This window comes from Coregonus lavaretus, assembly GCF_964263955.1.
Source record: "Coregonus lavaretus genome assembly, chromosome: 2".
NCBI classification, from domain to species: Eukaryota; Metazoa; Chordata; class Actinopteri; order Salmoniformes; family Salmonidae; genus Coregonus; species Coregonus lavaretus.
The window spans coordinates 75,804,530-75,828,560 of record NC_139989.1 but is presented as its reverse complement, the minus strand read 5'-3'; the positions used below and the strand labels follow the sequence as shown (position 1 = coordinate 75,828,560).

The following is a 24,031-nucleotide window of genomic DNA, read 5'->3' as shown; positions in this document are numbered from 1 at the left end:
AACCACTGAACGTTATCCTGCTCCCAAATAAATATACTGTAGCTATAGCCAACCACTGAACGTTATCCTGCTCCCAAATATATATACTGTAGCTATAGCCAACCACTGAACGTTATCCTGCTCCCAAATATATATACTGTAGCTATAGCCAACCACTGAATGTTATCCTGCTCCCAAATATATATACTGTAGCTATAGCCAACCTCTGAACGTTATCCTGCTCCCAAATATATATACTGTAGCTATAGCCAACCTCTGAACGTTATCCTGCTACCAAATATATATACTGTAGCTAAAGCCAACCACTGAACGTTATCCTGCTCCCATATATATATATATATACTGTAGCTATTGCCAACCACTGAACGTTATCCTGCTCCCAAATATATATATATACTGTAGCTATAGCCAACCACTGAACGTTATCCTGCTCCCAAATATATATATTGTAGCTATGGCCAACCACTGAACGTTATCCTGCTCCCAAATATATATACTGTAGCTATAGCCAACCATCGCAGTTGATATGGTCAGTAGTGACTTTGCCACATGATAGGTAAACAAACAAACAGTCAAGTAGCCTACAAGCGGAGGATGAAAAATGTATGCACTCACTAAAAACAAACGGATTCAGCAACACGGACACCGATGGAAATTCTTGCGATTTGACAGTTCCCAAAGGACATGAACTGGTTGAATCAACATTGTTTCTACTTTATAGGACAAGGCTTAATCAATCAATCAATCAATTTTATTTTATATAGCCCTTCTTACATCAGCTAATATCTCGAAGTGCTGTACAGAAACCCAGCCTAAAACCCCAAACAGCTAGTAATGCAGGTGTAGAAGCACGGTGGCTAGGAAAAACTCCCTAGAAAGGCAAAACCTAGGAAGAAACCTAGAGAGGAACCAGGCTATGAGGGGTGGCCAGTCCTCTTCTGGCTGTGCCGGGTGGAGATTATAACAGAACCATGCCAAGATGTTCAAAAATGTTCATAAGTGACAAGCATGGTCAAATAATAATCAGGAATAAATCTCAGTTGGCTTTTCATAGCCGATCATTAGAGTTTAAAACAGCAGGTCTGGGACAGGTAGGGGTTCCATAACCGCAGGCAGAACAGTTTAAACTGGAATAGCAGCAAGGCCAGGCGGACTGGGGATAGCAAGGAGTCACCACGGCCGGTAGTCCCGACGTATGGTCCTAGGGCTCAGGTCTCTCAGTTGGCTTTTCATAGCCGATCATTTAGAGTTGAAAACAGCAGGTCTGGGACAGGTAGGGGTTTCGTAGCCGCAGGCAGAACAGTTGAAACTGGAATAGCAGCAAGGCCAGGCGGACTGGGGGCAGCAGGGTGTCATCATGCCCGGTAGTCCTGACGTATGGTCCTAGGGCTCAGGTTCTCAGAGAGAAAGAGAGAATTAGAGAGAGCATACTTAAATTCACACAGGACACTGGATAAGACAGGAGAAGTACTCCAGGTATAACCAACTAACCCCAGCCCCCCGACACATAAACTACTGCAGCATAAATACTGGAGGCTGAGACAGGAGCGGTCCGGAGACACTGTGGCCCCATCCGAAGAAACCCCCGGACAGGGCCAAACAGGAAGGATATAACCCCACCCACTCCGCCAAAGCACAGCCCCCGCACCACTAGAGGGATATCCCCAACCACCAACTTACAATCCTGAGACAAGGCCGAGTATAGCCCACAGAGGTCTCCACCACAGCACAAACCAAGGGGGGGGGGCGCCAACCCAGACAGGAAGATCACGTCAGTAACTCAACCCACTCAAGTGACGCACCCCTCCCAGGGACGGCATGAAAGAGCACCAGCAGGCCAGTGACTCAGCCCCTGCAACAGGGTTAGAGGCAGAGAACCCCAGTGGAGAGGGGAACCGGCCCGGCAGAGACAGCAAGGGCTGTTCGTTGCTCCAGCCTTTCCGTTCACCTTCACACTCCTGGGCCAGACTACACTCAATCATATGACCTACTGAAGAGATAAGTCTTCAGTAAAGACTTAAAGGTTGAGACCGAGTCTGCGTCTCTCACATGGGTAGGCAGACTGTTCCATAAAAATGGAGATCTATAGGAGAAAGCCCTGCCTCCCGCTGTTTGCTTAGAAATTCTAGGGACAATTAGGAGGCCTGCGTCTTGTGACCGTAGCGTACGTATTGGTATGTACGGCAGGACCAACTCGGAAAGATAGGTAGGAGCAAGCCCATGTAACGCTTTATAGGTTAACAGTAAAACCTTGAAATCAGCCCTTGCCTTAACAGGAAGCCAGTGTAGGGAAGCTAGCACTGGAGTAATATGATCAAATTTCTTGGTTCTAGTCAGGATTCTAGCAGCCGTATTTAGCACTAACTGAAGTTTATTTAGTGCTTTATCCGGGTAGCCGGAAAATAGAGCATTGCAGTAGTCTAATCTAGAAGTAACAAATGCATGGATTAATTTTTCTGCATCATTTTTGGACAGAAAATTTCGGATTTTTGCAATGTTACGTAGATGGAAAAAAGCTGTCCTTGAAACAGTCTTGATATGTTCGTCAAAAGAGAGATCAGGGTCAAGAGTAACGCCTAGGTCCTTCACAGTTTTATTTGAGACGACTTTACAACCATCAAGATGAATTGTCAGATTTAACAGAAGATCTCTTTGTTTCTTGGGACCTAGAACAAGCATCTCTGTTTTGTCCGAGTTTAAAAGTAAAAAGTTTTCAGCCATCCACTTCCTTATGTCTGAAACACAGGCTTCTAGCGAGGGCAATTTTGGGGCTTCACCATGCTTCATTGAAATGTACAGCTGTGTGTCATCCGCATAGCAGTGAAAGTTAACATTATGTTTTCGAATAACATCCCCAAGAGGTAAAATATATAGTGAAAACAATAGTGGTCCTAAAACGGAACCTTGAGGAACACCGAAATGTACAGTTGATTTGTCGGAGGACAGACCATTCACAGAGACAAACTGATATCTTTCCGACAGGTAGGATCTAAACCAGGCCAGAACTTGTCCGTGTAGACCAATTTGGGTTTCCAGTCTCTCCAAAAGAATGTGGTGATCGATGGTGTCAAAGGCAGCACTAAGGTCTAGTAGCACGAGGACAGATGCAGAGCCTCGGTCTGACGCCATTAAAAGGTCATTTACCACCTTCACAAGTGCAGTCTCAGTGCTATGATGGGGTCTAAAACCAGACTGAAGCATTTCGTATACATTGTTTGTCTTCAGAAAGGCAGTGAGTTGCTGCGCAACAGCTTTTTCTAAAATTTTTGAGAGGAATGGAAGATTCGATATAGGCCGATAGTTTTTTATATTTTCCGGGTCAAGGTTTGGCTTTTTCAAGAGAGGCTTTATCACTGCCACTTTTAGTGAGTTTGGTACACATCCGGTGGATAGAGAGCTGTTTATTATGTTCAACATAGGAGGGCCTAGCACAGGAAGCAGCTCCTTCAGCAGTTTAGTAGGAATAGGATCCAGTATGCAGCTTGAAGGTTTAGAGGCCATGATTATTTTCATCATTGTGTCAAGAGATATAGTATTAAAACACTTAAGTGTCTCTCCCGATCCCAGGCCCTCGCAGAGCTGTGCAGATCCAGGACAGCTAAGCCCTGGAGGAATACGCAGATTCAAAGAGGAGTCCGTAATTTGCTTTCTAATGGTCATGATCTTTTCCTCAAAGAAGTTCATGAATTTATCACTGCTGAAGTGAAAACCATCCTCTCTTGGGGAATGCTGCTTTTTAGTTAGCTTTGCAACAGTATCAAAAAGAAATTTTGGATTGTTCTTATTTTCCTCGATTAATTTGGAAAAGTAGGATGATCGAGCAGCAGTGAGGGCTCTTCGGTACTGCACGGTACTGTCTTTCCAAGCTAGTCGGAAGACTTCCAGTTTGGTGTGGCGCCATTTCCGTTCCAATTTCCTGGAAGCTTGCTTCAAAGCTCGGGTATTTTCTGTATACCAGGGAGCTAGTTTCTTATGACAAATGTTTTTCGTTTTTAGGGGTGCAACTGCATCTAGGGTATTGCGCAAGGTTAAATTTAGTTCCTCAGTTAAGTGGTTAACTGATTTTTGTCCTCTGACGTCCTTGGGTAGGCAGAAGGAGTCTGGAAGGGCATCAATGAATTTTTGTGTTGTCTGAGAATTTATAGCACGACTTTTGATGCTCCTTGGTTGGGGTCTGAGCAGATTATTTGTTGCGATTGCAAACGTAATAAAATGGTGGTCCGATAGTCCAGGATTTTGTGGAAAAACATTAAGATCTACAACATTTATTCCATGGGACAAAACTAGGTCCAGAGTATGACTGTGGCAGTGAGTAGGTCCAGAGACATGTTGGACAAAACCCACTGAGTCGATAATGGCTCCGAAGGACTTTTGGAGTGGGTCTGTGGACTTCTCCATGTGAATATTAAAATCACCAAAAATTAGAATATGATCTGCTATGACTACAAGGTCTGATAGGAATTCAGGAAACTCAGAGAGGAACGCTGTATATGGCCCAGGAGGCCTGTAAACAGTAGCTATAAAAAGTGATTGAGTAGGCTGCATAGATTTCATGACTAGAAGCTCGAAAGATGAAAACGTCATTTTTTTTTTTGTAAATTGAAATTTGCTATCGTAAATGTTAGCAACACCTCCGCCTTTGCGGGATGCACGGGGAATATGGTCACTAGTGTAACCAGGAGGTGAGGCCTCATTTAACACAGCAAATTCATCAGGCTTAAGCCATGTTTCAGTCAGGCCAATCACATCAAGATTATGATCAGTGATTAGTTCATTGACTATGACTGCCTTTGAAGTGAGGGATCTAACATTAAGTAACCCTATTTTGAGATGTGAGGTATCACGATCTCTTTCAATAATGGCAGGAATGGAGGAGGTCTTTATCCTAATAAGATTGCTAGGGTGAACACCACCATGTTTAGTTTTGCCCAACCTAGGTCGAGGCACAGACACAGTCTCAATGGGTATGGCTGAGCTGACTACACTGACTATGCTATTGGCAGACTCCACTAAGCTGGCAGGTTGGCTAACAGCCTGCTGCCTGGCCTGCACCCTATTTCACTGTGGGGCTAAAGGAGTTAGAGCCCTATCTATGTTGGTAGATAAGAGGAGAGCACCCCTCCAGCTAGGATGGAGTCCGTCACTCCTCAGCAGGTCAGGCTTGATCCTGTTTGTGGGTGAGTCCCAGAAAGAGGGCCAATTATCCACAAATGTTATCTTTTGGGAGGGGCAGAAAACAGTTTTCAACCAGCGATTAAGTGCTGAGACTCTGCTGTAGAGCTCGTCACTTCCCCTAACTGGGAGGGGGCCAGAGACAATTACTCGATGCCGACACATCTTTCTAGCTGATTTACACGCTGAAGCTATGTTGCACTTGGTGACCTCTGACTGTTTCATCCTAACATCGTTGGTGCCGACGTGGATAACAATATCTCTATACTCTCTACACTCGCCAGTTTTAGCTTTAGCCAGCACCATCTTTAGATTAGCCTTAACGTCGGTAGCCCTGCCCCCTGGTAAACAGTGTATGATCGCTGGGTGATTCGTTTTAAGTCTAATACTGCGGGTAATGGAGTCGCCAATGACTAGGGTTTTCAATTTGTCAGAGCTAATGGTGGGAGCCTTCGGCGTCTCAGACCCCGTAACGGGAGGAGTAGAGACTAGAGAAGACTCAGACTCAGACTCCGACTCGCTACATAATGGGGAAAACCGGTTGAAGGTTTCTGTCGGCTGAATGAGCGACACCGGTTGAGCATTCCAACAGTATTTCCCTCCAGAAGCCATGAGAAAGTTGTCCGGCTGCAGGGACTGTGCGGGGGGAGTTATACTAACGTTACTGTCTGTACTTACTGGTGGCACAGACGCTGTTTCTTCCTTTCCTACACTGATAATACTCTTGCCTAACGATTGCGTCTGAAGCTGGGCTTGTAGCACAGCTATTCTCGCCGTAAGGCGAGAATTCTCCTGTATATTATGAGTACAGCGACTGCAATTAAAAGACATCATGTTAATGTTACTACTTAGCTTCGGCTGTTGAAGATGTTGATGAGCCATGTCCAGATAAAGCGTCCGGAGTGAAAAAGTTGAATAAGGGAAAAAAGTTGCGATGGAAAAACGGAAAATAACGTAAAGTTGGCAGCTAAAACGCACAGGAAAATGACTCTTCTGTCTCGGGATAAACGTCCGGGGTGAACACAGAGATTGATTAAACGTTTATTAAAAGTAAAACGTGAATAGTTTGGCAGGTAGCCAAGTAGCAACAAACAGCAGAGCAGCACGGAGACAATGCGGAAGCGAGACGGAAGTCACGTGTCACTGATCATGTATACACACACCAGCCTGACAAGATCCCACAATACACACCAGACTAACAGGAACAAGATCCCACAATACACAATAATCAGTTTTATGGGAAACCAGCCAATAGTGTACAGCCATAATATAAATGTTTAATGTCTGTTTCCACTAGATTGCGTTACTGACTGACCAGACTGTCTGACCTGCACTGCCTCCTCCTGACTGATGTCTAACCAGCCCAGAGGCTTGAAGAGACATTAGACTGTCTGACTGATATCTAACCAGCCCAGAGGCTTGAAGAGACATTAGACTGTCTGACTGATATCTAACCAGCCCAGAGGCTTGAAGAGACATTAGACTGTCTGACTGATATCTAACCAGCCCAGAGGCTTGAAGAGACATTAGACTGTCTGACTGATATCTAACCAGCCCAGAGGCTTGAAGAGACATTAGACTGTCTGACTGATATCTAACCAGCCCAGAGGCTTGAAGAGACATTAGACTGTCTGACTGATATCTAACCAGCCCAGAGGCTTGAAGAGACATTAGACTGTCTGACTGATATCTAACCAGCCCAGAGGCTTGAAGAGACATTAGACTGTCTGACTGATATCTAACCAGCCCAGAGGCTTGAAGAGACATTAGACTGTCTGACTGATATCTAACCAGCCCAGAGGCTTGAAGAGACATTAGACTGTCTGACTGATATCTAACCAGCCCAGAGGCTTGAAGAGACATTAGACTGTCTGACTGATATCTAACCAGCCCAGAGGCTTGAAGAGACATTAGACTGTCTGACTGATATCTAACCAGCCCAGAGGCTTGAAGAGACATTAGACTGTCTGACTGATATCTAACCAGCCCAGAGGCTTGAAGAGACATTAGACTGTCTGACTGATATCTAACCAGCGCAGAGGCTTGAAGAGACATTAGACTGTCTGACTGATATCTAACCAGCCCAGAGGCTTGAAGAGACATTAGACTGTCTGACTGATATCTAACCAGCCCAGAGGCTTGAAGAGACATTAGACTGTCTGACTGATATCTAACCAGCCCAGAGGCTTGAAGAGACATTAGACTGTCTGACTGATATCTAACCAGCCCAGAGGCTTGAAGAGACATTAGACTGTCTGACTGATATCTAACCAGCGCAGAGGCTTGAAGAGACATTAGACTGTCTGACTGATATCTAACCAGCCCAGAGGCTTGAAGAGACATTAGACTGTCTGACTGATATCTAACCAGCCCAGAGGCTTGAAGAGACATTAGACTGTCTGACTGATATCTAACCAGCTCAGAGGCTTGAAGAGACATTAGACTGTCTGACTGATATCTAACCAGCCCAGAGGCTTGAAGAGACATTAGACTGTCTGACTGATATCTAACCAGCACAGAGGCTTGAAGAGACATTAGACTGTCTGACTGATATCTAATCAGCCCAGAGGCTTGAAGAGACATTAGACTGTCTGACTGATATCTAACCAGCCCAGAGGCTTGAAGAGACATTATACTGTCTGACTGATATCTAGTCCCAGTCCTGTAGATGAATACCTCTCTGAGTGGTTCTCCAGTGTCCCAGTCCTGTAGATGAATACCTCTCTGAGTGGTTCTCCAGTGTCCCAGTCCTGTAGATGAATACCTCTCTGAGTGGTTCTCCAGTGTCCCAGTCCTGTAGATGAATACCTCTCTGAGTGGTTCTACAATGTTTCTCCACTGTGTTTAATCTACATGATAGCTGGTAGAGCACGGCGCTTGTAACGCCAAGGTTGTGGGTTCGATCCCCGGGACCACCCATACACAAATAAATGTATGCACGCATGACTGTAAGTCGCTTTGGATAAAAGCATCTGCTAAATGGCATATTATTTATTATTATATGATATATCAGCTCCTACAGTTCTCTTCAGACTTGCTCATTCAAAACCTCTATTAGAGGCATTTTCACATTATCCCTGTAGGATCTGCTGGATCCTGGAGTGTTCAGAACATTAAAGCATGATGTGAAAACAAAAGATATCTTGCTTAAAAGAAAAATAAGCAAACACATTCCCCCTTCCATATGTTTGAGGGAGACTCCCCACACATATGGAAGAAGGTACTCTGGTCAGTTGAGACAAAAATTGAGCGTTTTGGCCATCAAGGAAAACGCTATGTCTGGCGCAAACCCAACACATCTCATCACCCCGAGAACACCATCCCCACAGTGAAGCATGGTGGTGGCAGCATCATGCTGTGGGGATGTTTTTCATCGGCAGGGACTGGGAAACTGGTCAGAATTGAAGGAATGATGGATGGCGCTAAATACAGGGAAATTCTTGAGGGAAACCTGTTTCAGTCTTCCAGAGATTTGAGACTGGGACGGAGGTTCACCTTCCAGCAGGTCAATGACCCTAAGCATACTGCTAAAGCAACACTTGAGTGGTTTAAGGGGAAACATTTAAATGTCTTGGAATGGCCTAGTCAAAGCCCAGACCTCAATCCAATTGAGAATCTGTGGTATGACTTAAAGATTGCTGTACACCATCGGAACCCATCCAACTTGAAGGAGCTGGAGCAGTTTTGCCTTGAAGAATGGGCAAAAATCCCAGTGGCTAGATGTGCCAAGCTTATAGAGACATACCCATAAGAGTGTTGTGCCAGTAACCGAAAGGTCGTTGGTTCTAATCCCCGAGCCGACTAGGTGAAAAACCTGTCGATGTGCCCTTGAGCAAGGCACTTAACCCTAATTGCTCTGGATAAGAGCGTCTGCTAAATGACCAATTTATTTTTTTATTTATACCCCAAGAGACTTGCAGTTGTAATTGCTGCAAAAGGTGGCTCTACTAAGTATTGACTTTGGGGGGGTGAATAGTTATGCACGCTCAAGTTTTCTGTTTTTTTGTCTTATTTCTTGTTTGTTTCACAATAAATAAAAAAATCATCTTCAAAGTGGTAGGCATGTTGTGTAAATCAATTGATACAAACACCCCAAAAATAAATTTTAATTCCAGGTTGTAAGGCAACAAAATAGGAAAAATGCCAAGGGGAGTGAATACATTCGCAAACCACTGTATATCATGTATAATTAAAATTAATATGTTTTGTTTAACTGATTGAACAAACTTTTTGTTTTTAACTTTTATTTGTGGTGTGGTTTTCATATCAGCCCTTTTGGGCTTCCCATCCTCACCTGAACACCGTTTTTACCTGTTTATTTTCAAATCAGCCCTTTTGAGCTTCCAGCCTCACCTGAACACCGTTTTTACCTGTTTATTTATCTGCAGTGTTTTTGTCTTTCACTTCTTTTCTTTGGTGTGAATAAATAAAACCTAAAACCTAATTGAGAAATGGTTTCACTTGCAATGACTTGTTATGTTTAAACCGTGATTTAAACTGAGACTCAGTGATATGACATGTAAGGCTGTGTGTCTCCTTTGAATTCATATATGGACCTGATTTCCATTCAGACTGCTTTGTCCAGCCAAGTGGCACTTTGTGGGATACATTGAATGTAATGGAGTTGAAGTTGTGTTCCCAGCTGTCCACAGGATGGCGCCAGAGCAGCATAACTGGACTGGTGAGACCTGAGTAATATCCCAGGGAAATACACTATATATCAAATCAAATCAAATCAAATTTAATTGGCCACATGCGCCGAATACAACAGGTGCAGACATTACAGTGAAATGCTTAATTACAGCCCTTAACCAACAGTGCATTTATTTTTTTTTGAAAAAAGTAAAATAAAACATCAACAAAAAAGTGTTGAGAAAAAAAGAGCAGAAGTAGAATAAAGGGGCTATATATACAGGGGGGTACCGGTGCAGAGTCAATGTGCGGGGGCACCGGCTAGTTGAGGTAGTTGAAGTAATATGTACATGTGGGTAGAGTTAAAGTGACTATGCATAAATAATTAACATAATATACACAAGTATGTGGACACTCTTCAAATGAGTGGATTCTGCTATTTCAGCCACACCCGTTACTGACAGGTGTATACAATCGAGCACACATAGTTACACAGTGCTTTCGGAAAGTATTCAGACCCCTTGACTTTTTCCACATTTTCAGCCTTATTCTAAAATGTATTAAATTGTTTTTTTTTTACTCATCAATCTACACACAACATCCCATAATGACAAAGTTATGGGTTTTTAGAACTCCTGCATTGTCTTGGTTGTGTGCTTAGGCTCCTTGTCCTGTTGGAAGGTGAACCTTCACCCCAGTCTGAGGTCCAGAGCGCTCTGGAGCAGGTTTTCATCAAGGATCTCTCTGTACTTTGCTCTGTTCATCTTTCCCTCTATCCTGACTAGTCTCCCAGTCCCTGCCGCTGAAAAACATCCCCACAGCATGCTGCCACCACCATGCTTCACCGTAGGGATGGTGCCAGGTTACCTCCAGACGTGACGCTTGGCATTCAAGCCAAAGAGTTCAATCATGGTTTCATCAGACCAGATAATCTTGTTTCTCATTGTCTGAGAGTCCTTTAGGTGCCTTTTGGCAAACTCCAAGCGGGCTGTCATGTGCCTTTTACTGAGGAGTGGCTTCTGTCTGGCCACTCTACCATAAAGGCCTGATTGGTGGAGTGCTGCAGAGATGTCCTTCTGGAAGGTTCTCCCATATCCACAGAGGAACTCTGGAGCTCTGTCAGAGTGACCATCGGGTTCTTCGCGGGTTCTTCATCACCTCCCTGACCAAGGCCCTTCTCCCTCGATTGCTCAGTTTGGCCGGGCGGCCAGCTCTAGGAAGAGTCTTGGTGGTTCCAAACATCTTCCATTTAAGCATGATGGAGGCCACTGTGTTCTTGGGGACCTTCAATGCTGCAGAAATTTTTTGGTACCCTTCCCCAGATCTGTGCCTCGACACAATCCTGTCTCGGAGCTCTACGGACAAATCCTTCGACCTCATGTCTTGGTTTTTGCTCTGACATGCACTGTCAACTGTGGGACCTTATGTAGACAGGTGTGTGCCTTTCCAAATCATGTCCAATCAATTGAATTTGAAGTTGAATACAAGTCCTTTCCTTTAATCACTGTATATACCTCCTTTTTAATCACGTTGTTTTCCCACTCCGATATCCGTCTCGAGACCTTTTCTGCCATCCATGACGATGTTAACTCCAGTGGTGGAAAAAGTACCCAATTGTCATACTTGAGTAAAAGTAAAGATACCTTACCAGAAAATGACTCAATTAAAAGTGAAAGTCACCCAGTAAAATACTACTTGAGTAAAAGTCTAAAAGTATTTGGGTTTAAATATACTTAAGTTTCAAAAGTAAATGTAATTGCTAAAATATACTAAAGTATCAAAAGTAAAAGTACAAGTATAAATCATTTCAAATTCCTTACATAAAGAAAACCAGATGATTTTCTTGTTTTTTAAATTTACGTTCAGCCAGAGGCACACTCCAACACTCAGACAATTTACAAACAAAGCATTTGTGTTTACTGAGTCCCCCAGATCAGAGGCAGTAGGGATGTTCTCTTGATAAGTGTGTGAATTGGACCATTTCCTGTCATGCTAAGCATTCAAAATGTAACGAGTACTTTTGGGTGTCAGGGGAAAATGTATGGAGTAAAAAGTATATTATTTTCTTTAGGAATTTAGTGAAGTAAAAGTAAAAGTAGTCAAAAATATGAATAGTAAAGTCAAGTACATATACCCCCAAAAAACTACTTAAGTAGTACTTTAAAGTATTTTTACTTAAGTACTTTACACCACTGGTTAACTCTCTTTCTTAGCTAGCTCGACTATGCACTTGCCTCTGCTAGCAATACACTGTGCTAACATTAGCCTAGACTGTACCACAGAAAATAACAGTTTTAAACAGTTGTAAAAACCCACTTCTTCCAGACAGAATAGTTCTTGTAGATTCAGACTTACTCATCACCAATCTGTTGTTATGTCTCATGGGTTTTATAACCACGTCTGTATAACAATTCAATAATGATGAGACAGGAGACAGGAATCAGTTCAACCATTTATCTGGAACGTGATCATCTCAACACATACAAACCCCCATGATGCTCTGCAGCACAACCCCAATATACAACAAATACATACATAAGTAAATGGACACTAAACAAAACTCATAGAGGAATTGAAATGTTCAGTTGTAGAAAGTAGGGCCATGGGATAGGGTCAGAAAGGTCAGTATGTTTGATAACTGGTTACAGAGGTGACATAACAAGCATAAGGTCCATTATAACACAGTGAAGTAGAGGTGGGAGCTAAAAGCAGACATGGACAGTGAGACGGTGTGAGGAGGTCAGGGGTGAAACACTAGATCAGGACAGGTAGAAATGGCAGGGCTGGAAGACACATTCTGATCATGGCTCAGACCTGACCTGAGACACCCAAACAGAAGATGCCATAGCAAAGTCCTGTCCAGTAGGCTATATGGGATTTCCTTTCATCAAAATCCAACACATGGAAATGTGTCCAGTGTGTGTGTGTGTGTGTGTGTCCAGTGTGTGTCCAGTGTGTGTGAGTGTGTGTGTCCAGTGTGTGTGTTTGTGTCCAGTGTGTGTGTGTGTGTGTGTGTGTGTGTCCAGTGTGTGTGTCCTGTGTGTGTGTGTGTCAGGTGTGTGTGTCCAGTGTGTATGTGTGTGTGTCGTGTGTGTGTGTGTCCAGTGTGTATGTGTGTGGGTCCAGTGTGAGTGTGTGTGTGTGTCCAGTGTGTGTGTGTCCAGCGTATGTGTGTGTGTCCAGTGTGTGCGTCCAGTGTGTGTATGTGTTTGTGTGTGTCCAGTGTGTGTGAGTGTGTGTGTCCAGTGTGTGAGTGTGTGTGTGTAAGTGTGTATGTGTGTGTGTCCAGTGTGTGTGTGTGTCCAGTGTGTGTGAGTGTGTGTGTCCAGTGTGTGTGTGTGTGTGAGTGTGTCCAGTGTGTGTGTGTCCAGTGTGTGTGTGTGTGTCCTGTGTGTGTGTCCTATGTGTGTGTGTGTCAGGTGTGTGTGTGTCCAGCGTATGTGTGTGTGTCCAGTGTGTGTGAGTGTGTGTGTCCAGTGTGTGTGTGTGTCCAGTGTGTGTGTGTGTGTCCAGTGTGTGTGAGTGTGTGTGTGTGTAAGTGTGTATGTGTGTGTGTCCAGTGTGTGTGAGTGTGTGTGTCCAGTGTGTGTGTGTGTGTGTGTGTGTGTGTGTCCATTGTGTTTGTGTGTGTCCTGTGTGTGTGTGTGTGTGTTCAGTGTGTGTGTGTGTGTCCAGTGTGTGTGTGTGTCCAGTGTGTATGTGTGTGGGTCCATGTGTGAGTGTGTGTGTGTGTGTGTCCAGCGTATGTGTGTGTGTCCAGTGTGTGTGTCCAGTGTTTGTGTGTGTCCAGTGTGTGTGTCCAGTGTGTGTGTGTGTGTGTGTGTCTAGTGTGTGTGTCCAGTGTGTGTGTGTGTGTGTCCTGTGTGTGTGTCAGGTGTGTGTGTGTTTGTCCAGTGTGTGTGAGTGTGTGTGTCCAGTGTGTGTGTGTGTGTGTGTCCAGTGTGTGTGTGTGTCCTGTGTGTGTGTGTGTGTGTGTGTGTCAGGTGTGTGTGTGTGTGTGTCCAGTGTGTGTGAGTGTGTGTGTCCAGTGTGTGTGTGTGAGTGTGTGTCCTGTGTGTGTGTGTTTGTGTCAGGTGTGTGTGTGTGTCCAGTGTGTATGTGTGTGTCCTGTGTGTGTTTCCAGTGTGTATGTGTGTGTGTCCAGTGTGTATGAGTGTGTGTCCAGTGTGTATGAGTGTGTGTCCTGTGTGTGTGTGTGTGTGTTTGTCCAGTGTGTGTGTGTGTGTGTGTGTGTGTGTATGTGTCCAGTGTGTGTGTCCAGTGTGTGTGTGTTCAGTGTGTGTGTGTGTGTGTGTGTGTCCAGTGTGTGTGTGTGTCCAGAGTGTGTGTGTGTCCATTGTGTGTGTGTGTGTCCAGTGTCTGGGTGTGTTTGTCCTGTGTGTGTCCAGTGTGTGTGTGTGTGATCAGTGTGTGTGTGTCCTGTGTGTGTGTGTGTGTATCCAGTGTGTGTTTGTCCGGTGTGTGTGTGTTCAGTGTGTGTGTGTGAGTGTGTACAGTGTGTGTGTATCAAGTGTGTTTGTGTTTCCAGTGTGTGTCATTGTGTGTCCAGTGTGTGTGTGTGTTCAGTATGTGTGTGTGTGTGTCCAGTGTGTGTGTGTGTGTGTGTGTGTGTCCAGTGTTTGTGTGTGTCCAGTGTGTGTGTGTGTCCAGTGTGTGTGTGTGTGAATCTAGTGTGTGTGTGTGTGTGTGTGTCCAGTGTGTGTGTGTCCAGTGTGTGTGTGTGTCCAGTGTGTGTGTGTGTGTGTGTGTGTGTGTGTGTGTGTGTGTGTGTGTGTGTGTGTGTGTGTCCAGTGTGTGTGTGTCCAGTGTGTGTGTGTGTCCAGTGTGTGTATGTGTCCAGTGTGTGTGTGTGTGTGTCCAGTGTGTGTGTGTGTTTGTGTGTCCAGTGTGTGTGTGTCCAGTGTGTGTGTCCAGTGTGTGTGTGTGTCCAGTGTGTGTGTGTGTGTGGCCAGTGTGTGTGTGTGTCCAGTGTGTGTGTGTCCAGTGTGTGTGTGTGTGTCCAGTGTGTGTGTGTCCAGTGTGTGTGTGTGTCCAGTGTATGTGTGTGTGTGGCCAGTGTGTGTGTGTGTCCAGTGTGTGTGTGTGTGTGTGTGTCAGTGTTACCATGGTTATTATTTACAGGGACACTGAGGAGTCATAACAAACCCAAAACCCTGGATAGAGGGGCTCAGTGAATGTGGAGTGGAATGTGTTCAGGTGGGTCAGTGTGTCAGAGGAGACTCTGTAGAAGGACAGAGTGCCGGCTGGCCAGTCCAGATACACTCCTACTCTGTGGGAGCTGGAGGAGGGGACGTCTATGGTAGTGGACTTATTATTGTGACAGGCAGAGTAACTGTTGTCAGAGCAGAACAGACTCCAGGACTTGTCATTCCATCCAATCCCAAAGTCATCACCCCCTCCTCTCCTGCTGATTCCTTTATATGCCACTCCTATATCAGCCCCTCTCCCACTCCACTCTACCTCCCAGTAACAGCGCCCAGTCAGACCCTCTCTACACAGCACCTGTTTCCAGTCCTCAAATCTCTCTGGGTGATCAGGATACGGCTGCTCCTCTCTCCTACATGTCACCTTTCTGTTCTACTCAGATCAGTTCTGATCATATGTTATACTGTATGGTAAAATAAAACACACTTATTCCCATTAATTACACACACACACATTGAACACACACACATCCTGAACACACACACACACACACACACACACACTGAACACACACAGACACAAACACACACATCCTGAACACACACACACACACACACACATTGGACACACATACACTTTCTGAACACACACACACACACATTTCTAACTTAAGACGAACATGCCACACACAAACACAGACACACACATTGTCAAAGCAACTCTTTGTAAACTTTCCTGATTTGTGCTTCTGTAGAACTACAGCTGATATTTAATATGACAAAGTAAGTAATGATGGTGGTCTTTGACTTTGACTTCACTTGAATTAAGACTTATTCTTAGTCATATTCTTCACAGCAGTCAACACTCACATTTTCTAAGTCCAGGTTTCATTCTGTTCTCTCCACCATGTTCCACACTGTAGCGGTAAGCAGAAGAACAGACAGTCATTGAGGGAAACACCTGAACTCACACACACACACACACACACACTGGACACACACACTGGACACACACACACACACACAGTCAGCATATAACTTTGTCCAAGCGGTGGTAAGAATGCTTGTCTGTGTGTGTGTCCAGTGTGTGTGTGTGTGTTCAGTACGTGTGTGTGTGTGTCGAGTGTGTGTGTGTGTCTGTGTGTCTAGTCTGTGTGTGACTTGTGTGTGTGTGTGTTTGTCGAGTGTCCAGTGTGTGTGTGTGTGTCTGTGTGTGTGTCCAGTATGTGTGTGTGTGTCCAGTGTGTGTGTGTGTGTCCAGTATGTGTGTGTGTGTCCAGTGTGTGTGTGTTTGTGTGTGTGTCTGTGTGTCCAGTGCCTGTGTGTGTGTCCTGTGTGTGTGTGTGTCCTGTGTGTCCACTGTGTGTGTCCAGTTTGTGTGTGTGTGTTCAGTTTGTGTGTGTGTCCAGTGTGTGTGTGTGTATGTCCAGTGTGTGTGTGTGTGTGTCTTGTGTGTGTGTGTGTGTGTGTGTGTGTCTTGTGTGTGTGTGTCTTGTGTGTGTTTCTGTGTGTGTGTGTGTCCAGTGTGTGTGTGACCTGTGTGTGTGTGTGTCCTGTGTGTGTCCAGTGTGTGTCCAGTGTGTGTGTGTGTGTGTGTGTGTGTATGTCTCTGGTGTGTGTGTATGTGTGTGTGTGTGTGTGTGTGCAGTGTGTGTGTGCAGTGTGTGTGTGTCCAGTGTGTGTGTCTAGTGTGTGAGTGTGTCCTGTGTGTGTGTCCAGTGTGTTTGTGTGTGTGTCCAGTGTGTGTGTGTGTCCAGTGTGTGTGTGTGTGTCCAGTGTGTGTGTGTGTGTGTGTTTGTGTTTCCACAAACTGAACACACACTCACCCTGGACACACACGCACTTGACACACAGTAAAGTGCGTGTGTTGTAAAGTGGACAACTTAAACGAAAACCATTCTCTTTTTTCATGAGGGGGGGGGGGGGGGGGGGGGGTCGGTCACATATTAACAGAGCTCTCTGCCTAGGCTTCCTCACGGCACCATGACAACCAATACTTACAAAGTAATCCTTATTTTGAATATTTTTTAAATATACCAAATTTCTTTTGGGCTGAGAATATAAGACTTATAACTCTGAGAGAGCATCCAAGGGCTAGAATGATGTATATAGAATGTATGACAAACAATAATTTTTAAATATAATTCTAAAATCTTCAGAATTCTGAGATTTTTGTCCATAATACAGAATTCAAGCCAACATTCCAATCTCATTATGACTCAACAATTAAGCTAGGCTACAACCATAGAATTTGGAATTAGAACTTGGCTACAACAAGTTCCAAACCAAAGAAAACAACCAGCATATCCATTCACCACACCATAACTACTCAAGTGTATATCTTTTTAAATCTTCATAAGTGGACAGACATCGCGGAGGAGAGGTGAGTTAGAACATAATAATGTGTAAAAGTGTTTGACTTCTAAGGAAATCAGTGAAGGTAGGCCTACTTATTACCATTTAATAAATTATACCAGTTAGCCTGAAGGTAACTGAAGTTGGAAAACTGGCATGGCCAGACAGTTTTAAGAAAATGACATGGAAAAGATTCACACAAAATAAAAAAAAATAAGGAATACATGTTTCTCCATACATATTGATGCAGAGAGAAGTCATTGAGATGGAGAAAGAGATGACTGAAAGTGAGGAGATGGAGAAAGGCAACAAGATGAGGAGGGAACGAGAGATAGAAAGACAAAGAGAAATGGAGGGGCTGCTGAGAATGAGAAAGGAGATTGAGACTTGTAACAAGGTAGACCACTACCGGTGGAAGCTGCAGAGAGAGGTGTTGGAGGAAGTCAACAAGGTGAGGGTGGAACCAGAGCAAGAAAGAGAAAGGCTAATTGAAGAGTTGCTGAGACAGATAAGGGAGACTGAGGCTTCTATTGAGGTAAACTGCTACCAATGGAAGCTGGAGAGAGAGTTGTTTGAGAAACAGAGAGAAAGTGCAGTGTCAGACAGAAAAAATATGGAGCTCAAGATGGCAAAGCTGAAGGTGCAGAACATACTGCACTTGGCCAAGATAGGGAAGTTGACCGTGGAGAACACGAGGCTGTCAGCTGATAATGAAAGGGTGAGAGAGGTGTCGGACAAACAGAGAGAAAGCGCAGTGTCAGACAGAAAAAAGATGGAGCTCAAGATGGCAAAGCTGAAGGTGCAGAACATACTGCACTTGGCCAAGATAGGGAAGTTGACCGTGGAGAACACGAGGCTGTCAGCTGAGAATGAAAGGCAGCGAGAGGTGATGGACAACCAGAGAGAAAGCGCAGAAACCGACAAACAAACAATGGTGGACAAGATATCAAAGGTGAAGATGTCCTTGGCCAAGTTATGGAAGGTGACAGTGGAGAACAAGAAGAGACTGTTAGCTGAGAATGAAAGGGTGGGGAAGGAGAGGGTGAGAGAGAGGAATGGATGGAACCTCGTAAGAAATGGTTTGGAGACAGCTTTGGCCAAAGCAGACCAGGAGAGGAATCAGACCCTAGTAGCCTGGAAGGAGGACAGGGGGAGATGGGCCAAGGCCAAGGCTGGCCTACGAAGCCTCTTGGATCAACGGGGGGAAAGATGGATGAAGGAGAAGGAGGAGATTAAGAGGAGGAGCACGCAGGCAGCAGAGGAGTGGATAATTGAGCTGAGAGAGAAGGAGAGAGCGATAGAGGCTATGGAAAGAGAAAAGATGAGGATTCTGTGCCTGAATGGACAAGAGAAGAAGGGATGGGAGATGGAAAAGAGAGAGATGGAGAAGGAGAACTGGAAGATTACAGAGGAGCGGGAGAGAAAGAGTAGTGAAATTGAGAAAATGCAAAGGGACAAAGAGAGATGGGCAATAGAGAAGAGGGATGTGGTGGAGAGGATGAAGGAGGCGTACATAAAGCTGTACCAGATGCAGACTGTCCTGAGGTTCAGAGAGCAAGAGCAGGCACAGGTACAGTACTCCATTTAACCAGTCACAGTTCAGGGAGGTCATAAGTCACCTCCTAATGGTTATACTATCAGATTCAACAGATTAAGTTGACTGCATGCTAGAGAAGGAGTAATAATAATATTTCAGATCACTGACCAACATGTATGGACTTTCTCTTTCAGATGGAAACTAAACGCGCCCAGAGAGTCAGGGCAAAGCAGGAGAAAAAGGAGAGGAAAGAAAGAGACTTGTTGGAGAAGAACAAAGTAAAAGAACTGCTCAGAGCTAGAAAAGCAGAGAGTAAGGAAGAAGTGAGGAAGAATAAGGAGAGGGTGAAAGCCCACCTGGACGAGGTGGCAAGGAACTATAACGAAAAGAAACAGAGGGAGAAAGAAAGAGAAAAGCTGTTGAAAAAGGCATATGGCAAAGAAAATCACATGGTGTACATCCCAGACCTCATACTGAAGAAGATGTAAGAACACAACGCATATGGAAGAGTAAATATTATCAGCTAGCATTGGTCAAAAGTTTATTTCTATCTTCTTTCATTTAGTGGAATACTTCATCAATAAAATAATATGAGCATTTATTTGTCAGCATTCATTCCCATATGGAAGAAAGAACACACAAAATATGAGAAAAGTATAAGATGTGGATTAAAGGTTGATGTGGTTACTGGATAATGCAATGTGAAGGGCTAGATTCTATCAAATCGGAGGTGGAACTGCGTTAGAGATGGCAAATCCACAAGCAGCTCCTTGCATTAGCTTATCGCGTACACTGCCATTGGATGCAACGAGAGAGAGAGAGAGGCATCAACAGAATACCCTTAGGTGCATGAATGCCTAGTGTGTTTATGTATACGTGTGTGTCAGAGGAGGCTGGTGGGAGGAGGTATGGGAGGACAGGCTCATTGTAATGGCTGGAATGGAATAAATGGAAGAGTTTCCATATGTTTGATGTGTTTGATACCGTTCCATTTATTCCATTCCAGCCATTCCAATATGCCCATCCTCCTATAGCTCCTCCTACCAGCCTCCTCTGGTGTGTGTGTGTATGTGTCAGTGGTACACGCCTCCGATGAGCAACACTGCTCTTACCCCCTCATCCCCCATCAGTGGCTGTCTCCTGCCCCCTCTCCTCCATCCGTCTCTGGCCACCTCTCCTGCTCCCACTCCTCCATCCCTCTCTGGCACACTCTCCTGCCCCCTCTCCTCCATCCCTCTCTGGCCCACTCTCCTGGCCCCTCTCCTCCATCCCTCTCTGGCCACCTCTCCTGCTCCCACTCCTCCATCCCTCTCCTCCATCCCTCTCTGGCCTATTCTCCTGCCCCCTCTCCTCCATCCCTCTCTGGCCCACTCTCCTGCCCCCTCTCATCCATCCCTCTCTGGACACCTCTCTGGCCACCTCTCCTGCTCCCACTCCTCCATCAATTATTCCACTGAGTCTGGCCTTGACCTGGGCCTCCCGGTACCTCTCTGTCATCTCACCAGTTTGTAGTGGCAAATACAAAAAGTTATTGATGCCACTTACTAGTGACCTGGGGATAATTCCATTGCACACAATCCAATAAAAGAGAGAAATCCAATAATTTTAGTCCATTTATTTTCGTTATTTTCTTAAATCATTGTCACTAACAGAAAGAGTACGATATGAAACGGTTGAAGATTGTCTGTGCTCTCAGGCACACTAGTTCCCACCCACACAATTTTAATGTATTTTTTATTTTACCCTTATTTTACCAGGTAAGTTGACTGAGAACACATTCTAATTTACAGCAACGACTTGGGGAATAGTTACAGGGGAGAGGAGGCGGGATGAATGAGCCAATTGGAAGCAGGGGATGTGGTCCTCTGTAGCTCAGCTGGTAGAGCACGGCGCTTGTAACGCCAAGGTAGTGGGTTCGATCCCCGGGACCACCCATACACAAAAAAATGTATGCACGCATGACTGTAAGTCGCTTTGGTTAAAAGCGTCTGCTAAATGGCATATCATTATTATTAATATTAATTAGGTGTCCATGATTTTATGAGGGTCCAGATTGGGAATTTAGCCAGGACACCGGGGTTAACACTCTTACAATAAGTGCCATGGGATCTTTAGTGACCACAGAGAGTCAGGACACCCATTTAACATCCCATCCGAAAGACGCCACCCTACACAGGGCAATGTCCCCAATCACTGCCCTGGGGCATTGCGATATTTTATTTTAGACCAGAGGAAAAAATGCCGGCACTTGCAGTCTAGGTAGGGCTTCATGTGCGAGATCTCTAATAGCGTCATTCTAGTGGAATCCAGAAAGAACAAAACCCTGTCCTCAAACATTTACATTTTATGTATTTAGTCTTCATAATCATCGTCCTTCATCAATTGTGTCTTTTTATTTTTATTTTTGCAAATTTAAAAGACCTAGCTAGCTAAAAGACAAAGTCAACCGGTTCCTTTAAAAATTGCAGCTAATTTTCTCATTCACCTGGCAGCCTTTTATATATTCAATGGGGGGGAAATGTAAATCAGCGGGGCAGTCAGGTGCTAAACAGGTAAATATAGGGATTAAATCAATAGAACACAAACATGATGAATAGCTCCTACAACCCCCTATTCTCTATATAATGCACTGGTCAAAAGTAGTTCAATGTGAATAGGGTGCCACGTGCTCCGTCATCTCGCTGAGTCTGGCCTTGGACTCCCGGTACCTCTGTCATCTTACCTGTTTGAAGAAGCCATTCGTAGTAATTACCGTCAGACCATTTTCAACAGTGCAGCTTTGCTAAGGACTGATCTGAAGTCATGGTCCATATGGAAGTAGATTCTCCCAGGGCTTGCCAGGAATTGTGGCCAGGTATTTCCTCACTCCTCGGCACATTGCACCGATTAAAGAAGAAAGTTGTCCACTGAAAATGTATCTTCTAAAACTCGCTTTACGCCACAAGCTTGAGTGATGGGGTTCACTTCCAAAAAGGCATTTCCTATATAGCCATACTATAATTTAAAGGCAGACATCAGCGGGCAAACAATTATTTAAGATGAATTCAAATTGAAGGATGATTTAAGCGACGAGGGATAGAAGTTGGAAAACCTCATGATGTCATCACGTCAGACATCACTCTTAAACTTGCTGGAACTGTAATTGAGACTGAGAGTTGAGGTTCAGTTTCATAACTTGTATATAGATAGATAGGATGGAAAACATTATTAACCCCCAAGGACAAATTGATTGAATTTGTTCGAGGGCCAATGTGGGGGTCACAGGTCAGGATCAGACCACCTCCCCTAAAGCATGACAGGGGAAAGGTCAGGGGGGCAGATTCCCAGCCAGTAAAACACCCTGAGTGGAAATGTTTGTGTATGTGTCCTCATCTCCTCTACCACTCAGCGGGTTAATGTCTATCCATCCTCCCGCTGGCTGCAGCAACAGGAAGTGAGGTCATGCAGACAGTGTTTTATCAGGCCTTCAGGGAGCCAGTAAATCAGTTCTGTCTGTGTGTGTGCGTGTGTGTGTGCGTGCGTGCATATGTACATGTGCAGTCAGGGTATACGGTGCATGACTCCAAAGGGTAAATCACGCTCTATGTGTGTACTCTCTGTATGAGAGTGTGGGCCTCTCTTAGCAGCAGAGATCTGTCAGTTATGCGGGAGGATGTGGGAGTCCTCTACTGTTCTACAGTGAATTATCTTGGCACCTCAGCAAACTGGCCTGCTGGCTCCCCTTCCTCTGCGGAAGCATAGTTCCTGCTCAGCCCAGTCAAAACTGTTCGCTGCTCTGGCACCCCAATGGTGGAACAAGCTCCCTCACGACGCCAGGACAGCGGAGTCACTCACCACCTTCCGGAGACAATTGAAACCCCACCTCTTTAAGGAATACCTGGGATAGGATAAAGTAATCCTTCTACCCCCCCAAATAAAATTGTAAAGTGGTTATCCCACTGGCTATAGGGTGAATGCACCAATTTGTGAGTCGCTCTTGATAAGAGCGTCTGCTAAATGATGTAAATGTGCCCTTGAGCAAGGCACTTAACCCTAATTGCTCCTGTAAGTCGCTCTGGATAAGAGCGTCTGCTAAATGACTAAAATGTAAAATGTAATGTAAATGTCATCATCGTCTCCCAAAGTACCAGCAGCTTCCCCTTCTCTTTCCTCTCTGTTTGTCTTTCCCTCCGTTGTCTTCTGTCTTCTTTCATTAAGAGCTAAATAAACCAGTGAAGAAGCCTAGCACCACTAGGACTGTGTTCCAGAGCTAGGCATGTCCAGTTGCTCTCTATCCCTCAGTGTTCTGTTGACACATCCTATCATTACTCACTGCTAGTTGTTCAGCAGGATCCATTCTGAGTTTTCAGTCTATGTATAGTCTTCCAGAGGCTAAACATGAACAAATCTGATGTTTTCCACTTAAAGGAAAATATAAAAGCATACTTGGAGGCTGCTCGGAGGCTTTCTTCCCCACCCCAAGGCCGGTATAGCTCTACCAGTGTTGCCAGATTCTATTGCCACTTTCTAGCACAATCAGAACCAAAACCTGCCCAATCCACTAAAAAGTAGCCACATTTTAACAGATTTCTCTGTGAGCTGGGAGGGCGGGATTTGTATGTTTCTTGCATCGCATTTCTTTTAGGTGTGAAACTACCCAATCTGGCAACACTGAGCTCTACCTCCAGGACCACCAGTGGTAATGAGGGGATAGTAGAGAGGGGCCAGGGGAGGAAGCAGAGGGGGTTGTGGTTGTAGTTACTGGTGCTTCTTCATTTTAACAGAGGTGTGGTCTCCTTGATGGCTTTCTCACACTCCTCTCTCTGGACTGTTAAGCACTTTAGGCCCTGATCTCTCCCCCTACCTTCCTTTTCACTCCTCCTCTCAGACCAACAGCCCTCTTCCTCTGTGTTAGTCTTCAGCTGTGACAGACGCACAGAAGGGTGTCTCCCCTCCTCTAAAAGCTCAGACACACCGGTTGGATTGTCAAACGTTTGCCTGCCGACAGTTTTTTATTTATTTTTATTTCACCTTCATTTAGTACTTAGCACCTCTGAACAGTGTCGGCAGTCAATCTCTTATGTGTTCATTTACTTTAACATTTTAGTCATTTAGCAGACGCTCTTATCCAGAGCGACTTACAGTTAGTGAATACATATTTTATGTATTCACTAATGTATTCACACTGTATTTGTTCACACAACAAAGACCT

At 44.8% G+C, this 24,031-nt stretch overlaps 3 protein-coding genes across 3 annotated transcripts in view; 1 reads left to right on the top strand and 2 right to left on the bottom strand.

Moving 5' to 3' along the window:
- Positions 1 to 24,031, bottom strand: part of LOC311141812 (uncharacterized protein) — a 410,899-nt gene that overhangs the window by 129,005 nt on the left and 257,863 nt on the right. The window lies entirely within an intron of this gene.
- The window catches only part of LOC311140501 (NACHT, LRR and PYD domains-containing protein 3-like), a gene marked incomplete at its 3' end in the record, with an annotated part of 313,326 nt that overhangs the window by 172,385 nt on the left and 116,910 nt on the right, over positions 1 to 24,031 (top strand). The gene's annotated exons all lie outside the window — the stretch shown is intronic.
- LOC311098730 (stonustoxin subunit beta-like) overlaps positions 1 to 24,031 on the bottom strand; it is a gene marked incomplete at its 5' end in the record, with an annotated part of 105,949 nt that overhangs the window by 58,740 nt on the left and 23,178 nt on the right. The window contains one exon of the mRNA XM_084139271.1: positions 15,819 to 15,865. Within this exon, the coding sequence (XP_083995397.1) occupies positions 15,819 to 15,865 (47 nt within the window). The remainder of the gene's footprint in view (positions 1 to 15,818; positions 15,866 to 24,031) is intronic.